The sequence below is a fragment of the Chaetura pelagica genome, unplaced genomic scaffold (assembly GCF_000747805.2).
Source record: "Chaetura pelagica isolate M959 unplaced genomic scaffold, ChaPel_1.0 scaffold438, whole genome shotgun sequence".
In the NCBI taxonomy this organism is placed as follows: domain Eukaryota; kingdom Metazoa; phylum Chordata; class Aves; order Apodiformes; family Apodidae; genus Chaetura; species Chaetura pelagica.
Genome location: NW_009954113.1, coordinates 1,045,640 through 1,059,780, shown reverse-complemented (window position 1 = coordinate 1,059,780; position 14,141 = coordinate 1,045,640). Strand labels below are relative to the sequence as shown.

Genomic DNA, 14,141 nt, shown 5'->3' with positions numbered 1-14,141 from the left:
TAATACATTGGGTTCCTTGGTGTTGTTGGATTTGTTCAAAAGAAACTAACACAACCCAAGATTAGTATCAATGTTCTGTGAGTTATTTCAAACATTTTACAATCACTGCAGGGTGACTGTCAAATGATGGTCTCCATTCTCAGTATCTACTTAGTATTTAGTGATCAGTACTCACAACCAGTCACCATTTAGACTTCCACTTTGCCTACTACCCGTTTTCCATCCAAATTAACAATATAAACTTCTGCAAAATGTTAAAACTGCTTTCCTTGTAAATCTGATGACGACTGAATTCCTGGGGAGATAACCCAGCTTTCTGTGGAAGGCCCCAGTGCAAAACCAGTTTCCCCATTAAAGGGATGCTAAGGTCACCAATTTAACCCACATGGGAAGTGCTTTAAAAAATGTTGCGCCACCTCCAGGGCACCAAAATATTTAATTAGTTGAGATCTTTATCTTCAGAAGCCCAGCAGCTACAAAACTACAATTCAGGCCTTAATGAATGGATGATTTCTGCTCTCGTCTTCCCTTCTCCATTGAGCTTCTCCATCAAACTTCACATGGTCATTCAATCTAAAAGCTGCAGCTTTGATCCCTTCTCTAATCTCCGCCATCCGATGCTGAAGAATGGGGCCTGCCTGCTCTAATTAAGGGCAGACCAGGCTTTAGGAAGATCATCCTGGAAAGAAAGCAGACTGCTCCTTTGCAGTTGCAGGGAAACCCATGACAGACTGTTCGCATTAGGGGATCTGAAATTCCTTCCTCAGTGAAATGAATCCAAGGCTTCTCTCTCAAGCCAGGCAGTAAATTTAGCTATTTAGAACAACCAGGGCTCAAGCCAAATCCTATTTTAGGGCCACTCTCGGAGGCACAGTCACTGCAGTGAGGCCCCACAATGCCCTTCACAACTCCAACCCCCTCCCTGTAAAACATGCATGCTTTAATATTAGATCTTGAGAACTAAACTAAGTATGGTGCAGTTTGAGGGAAAAAAAAAACCAACCTTCTCAAACAGTTGAGTCTGTGTAAGAAATCCAGGTAGATAATTTGGAGCCCCACACACTACAAATCAGAGATGAACGTGAGCTGAAATTTCTAGATGGCAAGAATGCAATTGTGGTTGAACTGCAGAAGCAGATTTAAAGCAATTCAGTTTGCTGGAGGAAGCAGTGTCACAGTGAGCAGTCTCTGAGGAGTCTAAGAGCTTTCACAATTCTAGATACAAATAAAAATTTACAATTAAGTGCTTCCAGTTAACTACTGTCCCAGCAAATCAAGTGCTTATTGCTAACCTACTATTTCATACCATGAACTTTCCAAATATGTCAGTTATTAGTATAATTTATTAAAAATGTATACAAGCACCCTCACACAGTATTTTGGCAAAGAACTGTATTTAATGCCCAGTACTTATTTACAATAAAAAGTTCATTTTCACACAAGGCCCTTTCTTCTTCCAAGGAAGCAACAAACTTTTCTTATGCAGAGTAATTTTATCTAAAATTAGCTGGGTACAATTTTGAAGTAAGAGACAGTAGAGTACAAAGCAACCTAAATAATTACTGGATGTCTTATTCCTTAATCTCAGGTGCAATTTTACAATCTCTGCATGCCAACAGAAACATTGCTGCTGCCAGCCTGGGAATTCCCCGTGCCAGGGGTTTACTCCAGCAGCACCCACAACCAGAGCACTGGTGCTAGCAGAAAATTAACCTGGCTGAGGAACAGCAATCCATCACCCTGCAGTCACCTCCCTTTCCCAACTGGCTCTCCAGAGCTGCTCACCTTGTCCCTCCAGAGCAGCCTGAATTTTACGCCAGCTTGAGTCACCACCAAGTCACCATGGCAAGGAGCAAACGTTGGATTCCCCTGTCACATGCTTCCCTACAGCCCTTCCCCTTTTAGCAGTTCCCTCTTCCCCAAACTTCAGGTACAGGTCCCTGGTCCTCACACCCTTCCCTGCATCAGCAGCAGGCACAGGCAGCTCAGACTGCAATTCCATCCAATAACATAAATCCCTGGTTTCCAGTGCTCTGCAGGCCACCCCATGGCTGCCCCACTCCCTGTCCCTGGGCAGGGGAACTGGCACCAGGCAGTCTGGGCAGGGAGAGGGGAAATCTGTCCCTTTTAGCAACAGCAGCTACTTAAGATTAGTTTAAGATGATCACAAAACTGTGCCCTGGGGCCAACATTTCATTACCATCAGCTGACAGAGCTGCTGAAAAATGTTGTGTCCTCCCTCCCACCGCCCTCGGCTGTTCCCTGGGCCCAGCACAAGCATCTCCACCAGTCAACAGCTCCAAAGACTGACATGGCTGAAAACTGATCGGGTTGGAATAAGCCCCATTTTTTGGTCAGATCACTGCTGAGATAACAAGGTCAAGCACAAAGGGGTAGGAATAAAGGGTAGGGCAGGGGGGATCAAGGCTTGGTAGAAGGGCATGGCTGTGGAGTGGGATTCAGTGGTACCCCTGGAGTCTGGGCAGCAGCTGGTGTTTCTGGGTAAGGATAAGGGAACAGCTCCTGGATTTCCTACATGTGGGTTTGGCAGCTTGTAGTTTTTGGAGAGGACAAGTCCCCTTGCCAAACCACCTACTGACGTGAGAACTCCTTCACACTGAAGGAGGAGGGGGGGGAGAAAGGACAGAAACCCACCAAAAACTCTCAAACATATCCTGAACTTTCAAACATGACACTACTACCCACTAAACTCTAGAAAGTTTTAACTTCTGTGATTTCTTCTACCAGAGTCCTGCACTGTCAATCCCTGGAAGACTCCTAAAAGCAGCAAAGGCAAATCTCTGACAAAACCTCTGGAGCAAAAGACACTAAACTGGTAAAAAAAAAATCCAAGGCATTTTCTGCATATTTGTTTGCTTTTCTGCACTTTGGCAGGACCCTACAGCTTTATTACCTTGAGTGTCAGAAAACTCTAATCCAATACTGAATATTTCACCTAAGGTAATGCTGTTCTTAAACTTCATATGCTGTCCAGACAGGTCTATTTTAAGGTCAGGGATTCACAAACTGGCAAGAAAAAGGCTTTGAAAAGGAACCAAACTAAATCAACACAAAAAGCAAAACAAGGAAACACAGAAAAGGCAGAACAATGAAGTAGGAATAGAAACTAAGATAGAAAAAAGGAGTTGGAGGCTTTGAAATAACAGGAAAAAAAAAAAGTAAATGGGTATTCAGGGACCTGAAGTGACATAAAATCTACTACCAGGCTAGTGACAAGATAGGAATTATTCCTCATAACTGCTACTGCACACTGAAGCCTCTGCACTGATTTTCTGGTCAGTAGCCATGATTAACAATTAATGGCTGAGCCCTTTATTATGTTTCACCAACAGGAAAGCCAGTTTCTGAGCTGAGTCTGACAATTACCCTGCAACAAGCCACCCAACCCATGACGGGACTACTTGGCGCGGGATGCAGACGGGTCTGTTTTTGTGTTGCTTAGAGACAGTGCACACAAGAGCACAGCACTGTGTGTGACGTCCAGGTCCACGCCACAGCTGCCCTGCCATGTGCTGCACATGAGGCTTTTTGCTGCTCTAGCATGAAACTGAAAGTTAACTCTATCAGTAGATTGTTGAGAAGGAAACAGGAGCCTCAGGACTAATAGTCTAATCAAGGTCTGTTAACCCGTCCTGCTCTTCAACACAAACACCAGGAGCTGCTTTACAAAACCAGCATTACTTTACCCTGCTGTTCCACTCCTGCAAAAAAAGCACCACACCAAAACACTTAAGCTGTGTTAAATCAGCTCACAGCGAGAAAAATCAGTTCAATGTTCAACTGAAAGAGAGGCTGCAACAGCTCAGCTCACACATTTGTTTTTCTGTATGAAAACTCTACCTTTCTAGCTTCCCTTCATTTTCTACAGAACTCAGAACTTTTCATCAGGTGGATTAACATTTCCTATTGATTGCTTGATAATTAGTTCACAGACACAAAAAAAAGGTGACATTTGAATAAGCTGATGTACTTTTCAAAGCCTTCACCTTCCATCAAAGCACTGACCTTCCAATCTGCACACAAGGCACCTTATCCTCTAAAAAAGGGCCAACCTTGTAACTTCACTTTGCTGCCACTGGCTAAGGGTGTTTTTTGCAGCCTTACCTCTGCCACTGAGGCTGTGTACATACACCCCACCAGCAGCAAGCTCCAGCAGCATTAACAGCACTCAGCAATCACCCACCTTATGAAAAAATCTTAAGCTCAGTGATTTCTGGCACAGGATCACTCATGCGACAGAAGGAAAAAACTCCTCTTTTATTGATCCTTCCCACCTAAAACTGATTGGGATATTTTGCATACTTGTTTTTTTGCAAATCCCCTGCCTCTTTGATTCACTCTGCTGCAGTCACTCCAGGATGTTCCTGTCATTTTGCAATGCAATTAACTTCAAAAGAAAACAATCTGTGTCAAGGAAAAAAAGGCTCCACCTCACTTAAGAGAAGAACTTGTGACCTCACCCAGCTGGCGTATATTTATGAAGCTCATTTCCTGTTGAGACAGCAGGACTGTCCAAGCATAAGATGCTCCACTATTCTGACCTGTTTTATCAGCCATGGAGGAGCAATTACAAACTCAAAGCTTTTAAGACTATTTTGTGCCTAAGCAATAACTTCTAACCAAAATGTTCTTAACTCTGTCACCAAAGCAATATGCAGATAACAAGGATACTCAAGAGCTCCCTGGGTTTTTTTTCAGATGACATCAAGTGCTGCTCTAGGCATGACAGCGTCAGTGAGGATCAAATTCAGCTTTGCTTTCAAGGCTGGTACCTAGAACAATCAAGCAACTCTAAAAAAAAAAAATGAGGTAATGAAGCACAGCATTCTGCTGAAATCACCTGATATGTCACCACCAACTGCTTGGTACAGAACCCCCAGAGCTCAGCCATTCTTACCCAGTTTAATTTGCATTATTTAACTCCCATTAGGTTTTGGATCAGAGCTGTGCCTCAGCAGATGTGGGCAGTCATTGCTGCCACCCAACACAGAGGGCTGGAGTTCTTGTAGAACAGCAAAAAAATTGAGCTACTTCTTTTGATAAGTTACAAAACCTTTCTGGAAACTGCAGAAAGTATTAGAAAACATTTCTAACAAACAGAGACACTTTTCATTTAAGCACATCCTAAGAAGATCGTATGTATTTAGCACTTCACCATTTGCTAATACAATGACCTCTAATGAGCAGTTCTGGTCACATCATCACAGCATCTGATCCATTATCATTAAAGGGACCTAAAAATACCATGAAAGCACCTAGGAAATACATCTGCTTTCATAAATCCCAAGTGTATCACATTACGGCATCAGGTTGAAGCAGATTGTTAGATCACCCCAGCTGCTTCAGCAGGTTAAATCATTACTATTTTGGGATTTTGACTCTGAGCATAACCTGGTATTAAAATTATTTGCTCTAAAAGAACCACCATCAGAGCAGGCTGGAATCAAGGAATCACAGCTTTATCCACCAAGAGGGTACCATCAAGATGATTTTGTTTATATGAATACATTTCAGAAGGGCTGGACTCCCCCGGGAGTGCAGGTGCAGAGCTGGCAGCTCAGCCCAGCAGCTGGCCCTAAAGCAGATCCTAGTATATTTTTACCTTCACTACTCTGCTGTTATGTCAGATACCAAAACCTGGATGCACCTGACACCCTAGAACAACACATCCTTTCCTGCACTTTCAGCCTCCTCTGCTTCCCTGTGGTGTTTTGCCCAGGCAGCCCCATGGGTCCAAGGGGGAAGGTGACTCAGGCCCTGGTTATGAGCTGTGACAAGAACCAGGTTTGGCACAATCATAATTCCTGCCCTAGACCTTGTAAAACCACCTAAGAAACCTCTGCAAAGAAAAATTACATTTTGTTCATCATTTTAAGGCAACACAAGACCACGCTTTCTGGAGGCAGGTGCTCCCCTCACCCTCACTGTGCAGCCCTGACCCCCCAGCAAAGCAGGAAGCCTGGGATGATCCAGTTCCCTCAGCTCCTGCAGTGTCAGTCTGTCCATTGGGAGTATTTTATCAGTTCCTGATCTGCTTCATCAAGCAGCCACATGGTGAAGAGAGCCAAAGGGATGAGGACCTGCATGCAAAAGGGCAATTAATATTTCCCAAATCCCTGCGTTTGGAGTCTTTTAATGTCTTTTTTTCTGCAACAAAAATCTCAAGTATTTTACACACTGCCCACTCAGCAGTTAACACACAAGTTTGCCACAAAGTTCTAGAATACCTCTGTTCTTCTAACCAACAGGCTCTAGCCAGCTCTCTACTGGGAAGCACAACAATTCACTAAGGTATCCTCAAGTCAACAAAATCTAGCACAACTAAAACAAGTCATTCTTCACCACTGAATACCAGAAATTTTTGTTCAAGTTTGAAAGGCATTTTCTGCATCTATTAAAGGGAAGCAAAATAACTGAAGCTTCACCCACCCTGGAAGCACTCACTGACTGCTCAGGAAAATAAGGTAATAGATCCAGGAGCTCATTCTTACACAGCACAGGCACAGAGAAACATGTCTCTCTCCTACATGATTCACTTGAAGTGAAAACAAATAGTTGAAACTATAAAAATTTGGACTTTCAGAGCAGCAGGGGAAGAGACTACATCTCCAGCACCCTCTTCAGCTGTGTGGCAAGGTGGAGCTCAGCCTCAGCAATGATGGTATAGCCAGAGCACACACAGACCGACACCAGCCTGGTGCTACAGAAGATCAGAAGATCAGCAATGTAGAGGCCACCCCTGGCTCAGGAAGCTCCAGAGACAGACGGAGCTGGTGGCTGAGAGAAGAGGCGTGGGAACCACTGAGGGATCTCCCAGCCTCACACCCTGCCTGTGTCAGCTGCCTCTGGATGCTGGGCAAGGCAGACACAGCTCAGCTCAGGCATTCCCAGGTTTTCATGTGGTCTGGAATCACATCACAAGTGATGAGGCTTTTTAAACCGAGGGCTGAGCAAATACTTACTCATTGATTTTAAAACCTGTTGCAGCCTTTGTAAGAGCACTCCTCCCTGCTGCACTTGAATCTAGAATGCTGGAAAGGGTGGTTTTCTGGCTCTCACCACACTGCAATGCAGTAAGGGGGCAGCATCAGACACAGTGATCAACTTCTCCAGAGAAACACATTTCTTAAAAACACAACTTAATTTCTTAGGAGTTTCTAGACTTAAGGATTCTTAATGATGAAGACTATAAATGAACAAAACATCTTGTCCCTGAGGAATTCAGAGACACTGATGAACTAACTGCCTTTGCAAAATTTAGAGGGAACACCTCAAAGCAGGGCAGACTAGAGTCTTCCATTTTCTGACCATCTGTTCACAGGGAAAACGTCTCTCCTTACCAAGGGCTCCAGCTAACCAATGTCCCTTCTCCCCAGCAGCCACAGGCTCTCAGCCTGAGAGACTGAACAGCTCACAAGCTGTTCACAGAGACAGAACAACTGAAGAAAGGCACTGAAGTCCTCAGCCTGAGTAAAGTCATGTAATTTTTTTCTTTGGCTTTAGGAATCCACTTGGGGTACATGGATCAACATGATTAGCAGACACACAACTGAATCTATCCCACAGTTTGGACACAACTTAGATCCACAAGTTGCTCCATTTGCTGCTGCACTAATGGCAGCCACAAATACACCCAGAGTGCCAAGTCCTACCAAGAGAACCAGCCCCAAACTGAAAACATAACAGCTGCATGTTTTTCTGTAACTGGAAGTTTGTACTGGTAGAAAAATCAGACTCTTGTGCTGCACAACGTGTCAGATTATGTCAGCTTTCCCCAAAGGGTGCAGGAAATAGATAAATACACAGCTACCAAGAAACTCAGTTGATCTGTGGGGGCTAAGCAGGCAACTGCTCCTTCTTGCCTTGCTCACCTCCCAGATGAAAACACCATTTTGCAGAGCTGAGCAGCTCTGCCCAGCCTGGCAGTGGCAGGAGCTGTGCACAGCCCATGCAGTCCAACCCAGAGCTGCTGCTCCCGGCCCTGGGGAGCTGATGGACACTCTGATCTGCCTGTTCAGCAGCCAAGCTACCAACAAACAGATGTTTAGGTGACACATTCCCTTCTCTAGCAGAACACCAGGGCTTCAGCACTCACAGGCATTTTATTTCATTTCTTGACAGTCACACGAAGTCCAAAAGCCTGCACTTGCTCAGGAACACAGGTCTTCCTAATTCAATCTGCTCAGAGTCTTTAAACCCATCACTGAATTCATCTTCCATCCAGAAAGATCTAAGTCAATTTTCTAATTAAAGAGACCTCAAACTTCACTGGAGATAAACAGGAAATGCTTCAGATAACTATTATAAACACTGAAAGGAGATTTTTCTTTATCTGAGTGCTCAGATGCAGACAAATGCCAACCTAAAAGACCAACCACAAAGCAGGTTCTCACCCTGACCATAAACATGAACATATTTCAATGTTGTTTACCACTTCTTCAAGTATCTTCACCAATGACAACACCACCATCAAGCAAATAACGCTTATAATTTTTTGCTTTTTTTAGAAGCATGTTTGGGTGAGCCAGAAATTTTCAATTACTGGGGTCATACTCAGTTCTATTTTTTCTTCAACACAGGAACCATAAAAAAAAACATTAAAGTGTTTCTTTGCTATTAAATAGCATTGCAGGGTCCATGTTCTATTGGCTGCATGTTAGTACCTCCTCACACTTATTCAATAATAGGCATTTTAACACAACTTGCTTTAATGTAATAAATATGTTACAAGAACACAAATTCCCACTGAGGACCCAGACTGCCAAGTGGCTTGAAGAAACACTAAATATAGTTTAGTACGGTAGCTTCTATGCAGGGCATGAGCTATTAAAAGATAGGTTCAAATAGTCCTGTTGAGTCACAGAAGTGTCATGTGTACAGGGCCTGGAAAACCTATTTGTATACAGGAATCTGTATTTAAATAGTAGAAAACCAGAAAACAAGCTATAGTAAGTTAGCTTCTTGCATGAAAAAAGATCTCTCTAAGGTGGTTTGTGGTGTCTCCCAGATTTCTAATTAGTCAGATCTGCTCTTCCCTGGTTTAAATTACTGTAACAGCCTAAGGGCAGATAGAGTATCTCTCCCAGTAAGTATATCCAGTCCTGATGTTGGGTAACTTCACCAGACCTACACTTTCCAGACCACTTGGCCAGAGTAATTTTTAATCTGCCTGGTACTCTGGTGTTTGCACCTAAAAAATGAAAAAAGAAACTGCTGGGAAAAACATGAGTAGCTGTGTCCCCAGAGGCAGGAAAGCCTAACTCACATAAAATTGTTAGACAGTCTAACAAGTGCCATTAATTACCAACCTGTTTTTCTGCAAGTAAACAGCATGATACAAACACCTCTGTGGGCTCATTCCTCACATGAATTACTTAGCTATGTAGTTCAAATGCTTATTAGTGTATCATTTGAAAGCCTTCAATGACAATAGCTCTGAACATTTATTTTCATTAGAGATGACTGCAAGTATAAAGCAGAATACTTCCCCAGCTTCTAATCAAAATCTGTCTCCCTTTGTAATTTAGAAAGGGATATGAACACTAAGACAAGCACTTGCAAATATCTGAAGAATTATCTTTGTTGACATCATACACAATATAATCCTTTTAATTTAACATGCAGCTGAGTGGCTAGAAGGAGAATCTGCTGATGGAGCATCCCAAGGAAAGGCACCAGCAGGCAGGCAGTCCCTCACCTCTTCCAATGTGAGAGACCACACGTACCTACTGTAGCCACAACTTCCATTTGTCAAGGCACTGGACCCAGGGGAAGCACAAATGAAATGTGTGTGTGGCACAGAACTATGGGCATAAGCCTTGATCCTCAAGACAGATGAAGATTTAGAGGAATTACTACATCAACTCCACTCAAAGCAAGCTCAGCACAGCCTCTAAGGACTTACAGGCCACCTGAAAATCAGGAAGTCCAGTTCTTATCTTCCCCACTCTCTCTCCTGCTTAATTGTTTGAGCCTAACTCAAATTTCCAAGCTGTTTCCAATTGTTTGTGCTGGAGTTTGGATATAGCTCAAAAAAAAAAAAGCCAACTTTGGAATGGTTATGTTGTGGGATTAGCTATGCTAGGGATCGGCCATGGTCAAGACACCAGTTTATCCCAACACACTCATTCAGCTCGTGTGGGACCCTGGGAAGCCTCAGGTCCTCTGCACACCCTGGCCCTGCTTCTTGGGAATTATCTGACTCAATGTGAGATCCTTCCCAGTGGCATGAAAAGCACCACACACTGAGCTTCACAGTCCATCTGCCTCTACATAAGGCTACTCTGGGAGAGTTCAGATGCCACCTCCCAACCAGAGGTTGTCCCAGTCACCTGGCCCAGGCTCAGATGGTGTCTCCAAAGCAGCCAGTTCTCCCTGACACCAGCAGACACAAGCACAGGGACCAGGGCTGGAACTGCCCCTTTTTTTTTATGAACACGAGATGTGTTGTTTCATTGCCCCTCTTCCTCCAGGTTTATACAGACAAATAATTGATATTTTACTTCACAGATTAACCAGAGCTTGGGCTGTTCTGCTCATCAGGAATGCTTGCTTGCAGATCTGCAAAACTTACAACAAATCTGTTAAATAGATAAAAAGTACTCAGTGGCAGAGTGAATGCTTGTCTTAAGGCATCCAACAACATCCACAAGGTAATTGCTGCTAAATATTGAAGGACATCTATTAATTACTGTGGAATCCTGTTCCACACAGCTAATCCCATCTTTAATTAGTTTCCTACATATATTTCATAATTCTGTAAAATACCATCCTTGCAGACTCATAGGCTTCCCATACATGCCATTCCTCTGCTTTAATGAAGCTCTTATTTTTCATTCTAAGTAGTTACTTCTCTGGTCATGTCACATATTTGTGGTACAAGGCCAAGGATACCAACCTTGGGAAGCTGGCTGTCAGAAAGGCAGCACCATTCCCACCTACAGCAAGATGACCAGGATCAATCCTGAACTACTGGAGAGTGAAACGTCCCTTCGTTAAAGAGAACAAAACCATGGTAAGACACATCACTGATGCACAGCCAGGGTTTGCTGACCTCACCAGACTGTGCCTGTTCTCCTCACCTCCCCACCTTTTAGCTTTGTTAAAAAAAATACTCTGAATGAGTGAAAAGAAAATCAACAGCCAGGGTTTGCTGACCTCACCAGACTGTCCCTGTTCTCCTCACCTCCCCACCTTTCAGCTTTGTTAAAAAAAACCTCTGACTGAGCGAAAAGAAAATCGGTAGAAAATACCTCTGCCTAAGGGAACACCATGAAAAGCAGCAGCCAGTTATAGATCACCCTACAGAGCAGCAGATGACCCAGAAGGGTTGATGCCTCAGAAAGTAAACAGCAGTAGGCAGCCCACCTCAGGGGAGCTGGCAGAGAGGGAGGGATGTGACCCCTCAGCACAGACCCCCAGACTGCTCCTCCAAATACTGCAGCTCCTGTGGAGCTGCTCACTCACCTGCGAGATCTGCCAGCAGTGTGCAGGGTCTTGAAATACCAACCACAGCCCCTTCAAGGCATTCACATACTCAGAAGAGCCCTTTTGACACAGGATTTGACTCCTCATCCTGTCCAGGCATAATAAAAAAACACTTGCTTCTGCTAACACTGCCTGACTGATCCCGCTGAATGACTGTCACACCTCCCACAACTTCCATGAGCTCCAGAGTGCTCAGAAAGCAGCACTGCCTGAAATTTGAAAACCACAGCCCATATATTTGCAAGTGAAACCAGTCACAAATCTTTCACTACCAAGTGATTTTACTTTGGGAAATGAAACAAGACCTGTCTGCTTGGCTAGTGCACGAAATGTTAGGAGGCTAGAAATATTAATTATTCACCAATTAATTTTAATAGCACATTTGACACCTGTTGAAACCAAGTGTTTTTCGCATTAGCTTTTACTAACACTGCAGCATGAGCCACGTCTCCCCTGCCCACTAGCTGCTCTGAGCAGCACTGGTGTGGAGCTGCAGGGCTGAGACACCCCCCTCATCCCCCCAGCTGCAGGAGGTGCAAAAGCCTTTCCAGAAATAGTCTCCGACTATCAGCTCAGAGCCTTCCCCAGGCCCTGGGCTCTGCTCGGCCTCGAAAGCAGTTGCTATTTAAAATGCTGTTTTGATCTAAGTGAGTATCTAACACCTCCTTACATGCAACATCTGAAAGCCAGATCAAGGATTGCAATGATGAGTCAAAAAAAAAAACAAACTTAAAAAAAAAATGTGCACATGAATACACTGCACTGGGAAATGTAAAAATACCTTCCTTGAGCCTCCACTGTTAGAGCTCCTGTGAGTACAGGTGGTCACACATGGCAGAAGCCAACACAAACCTCCCATGTTGTGTTTCTTTCCCTTCCATCCCCAAACCACGTTCAGAAACTAAGTTTCCTGAGTTCCATCAGGATTAATGCTGACCTCAAGCAATGAAAATTATTCCAATTCAATTTTTCTTTAACTTGGAAAGACACAAATGCTAATCAGCAAAAAAAAATGTGCACATGAATACACTGCACTGGGAAATGTAAAAATACCTTCCTTGAGCCTCCACTGTTAGAGCTCCTGTGAGTACAGGTGGTCACACATGGCAGAAGCCAACACAAACCTCCCATGTTGTGTTTCTTTCCCTTCCATCCCCAAACCACGTTCAGAAACTAAGTTTCCTGAGTTCCATCAGGATTAATGCTGACCTCAAGCAATGAAAATTATTCCAATTCAATTTTTCTTTAACTTGGAAAGACACAAATGCTAAGATCAGCAATGAAAAAGTACCACCTTATGCTACCAGGACCCCACAAACCAGCCCCTAAAAGGGCCACTGTGGATCATTCAAGGCACTTACAAACATGAGAAAAGAATTTATGAGAAAAAGGCAACTAATCTAAATGTTATGGTTACCCTCACACTTCAGAGTTTTCTCATCTTTACTCAATTAAAAGAAAAGTCTGTATGTTCTTGGGTGGAGAATTCATACAACTAACTTCAAGTAGTTTATTATTAAAAACACTCTGTAAGTAGGAACAGAACCAATCAGGATGAACTTCTATTTAATCCCAACTGCAACAGGAAAGAAATAAGAGTTTAATTGAAACTAACTATTAATATTAAGCTTCTAAAAACAAGTAAATGAGTCGATGTAACTTTAAACAGTTTTTAATGAAAAACAATTACAGATACTTGTCTGTATTTTAATGAAACTGGAAAAAATTCACTGCTCCAGCCCCGGGCTGCCAAGGCACCAGTGAGTACCTGGAGAAGAGCATGAGCAAGGACCCTGCCCAGAGACAACCCCACCCTGAGAGCCACCAGCCAAAGGTCACCCAGAGCCTCCCAACACACAACTACAAACAGCTCTCCTGATTTAATTCTGATTTTCCCCTTAGAGCAGAAAGCAGCCAGAGATGTTTATCCGATTCAGTACAACAGAGATTACTTGAAATTCCACTTGGGATTTGGAGCCGTGGGCCCAAGGCATGCAAGGAGGGAATGCTAATGATCACTCCAGCAATATATAAAAACCCATTCCATTAATTTATATGAAATGAGAATTAAAGGGCACATGATTGGTTTGGTAGTCACTCTCTTTTACAGCAAAACAAACACCCTATGAAGAATCCCCTGCTTGGCCAGTACTGCCTGACACACTTGAGCTGGTGTGTGTGTGCAGGTCCCAGGAAAAATAAACGTTGTACTGAGCGACTTGACCGGAGTGGAGGCCGTGAGAGAACAAACTCGGATAATGGGAAAGTTTGCTCTTTCAGCAGAAGTACCTGCTTTCAGGTTAAGTCCCTGGGGGGAGAAGCAGAACTCCACCGCACAGGCAGGGAAGTCACAGTCCCGTTTGCAGCAGAGGGCAGAGCTGCGGGCAGGGCAGGGTGGTTCCCACGGGCTGCAGCCCTTCCCGGGCCCGGGCGCCGAGACCGACACACCTGCCGGTGGTTTTGTTACAACTGAGTCACAGGGGATGCACCCTCTGACGGCTTCGTGAAGGCGAGAGAGGCTGAGCAGCAGCTCAAGTAACCCAGCATGAAAGGAAACGAAAGTCCCCAAACCCCAGACAGGAAACGCACGATGCAAATAGCTCTGGGGGGCTTGGGGGGGCGGCAGGGACCCC

General features: G+C 44.0%; 1 protein-coding gene across 1 annotated transcript in view; it reads left to right on the top strand.

Moving 5' to 3' along the window:
• The first annotated feature begins 2,441 nt into the window (after positions 1–2,441).
• The window catches only part of LCMT1 (leucine carboxyl methyltransferase 1), a 29,874-nt gene continuing 18,174 nt past the window's right edge, over positions 2,442–14,141 (top strand). The window contains exons 1-2 of the mRNA XM_010002601.1: positions 2,442–2,502; positions 2,749–2,836. Of these exons, the coding sequence (XP_010000903.1) occupies positions 2,442–2,502; positions 2,749–2,836 (149 nt within the window). The remainder of the gene's footprint in view (positions 2,503–2,748; positions 2,837–14,141) is intronic.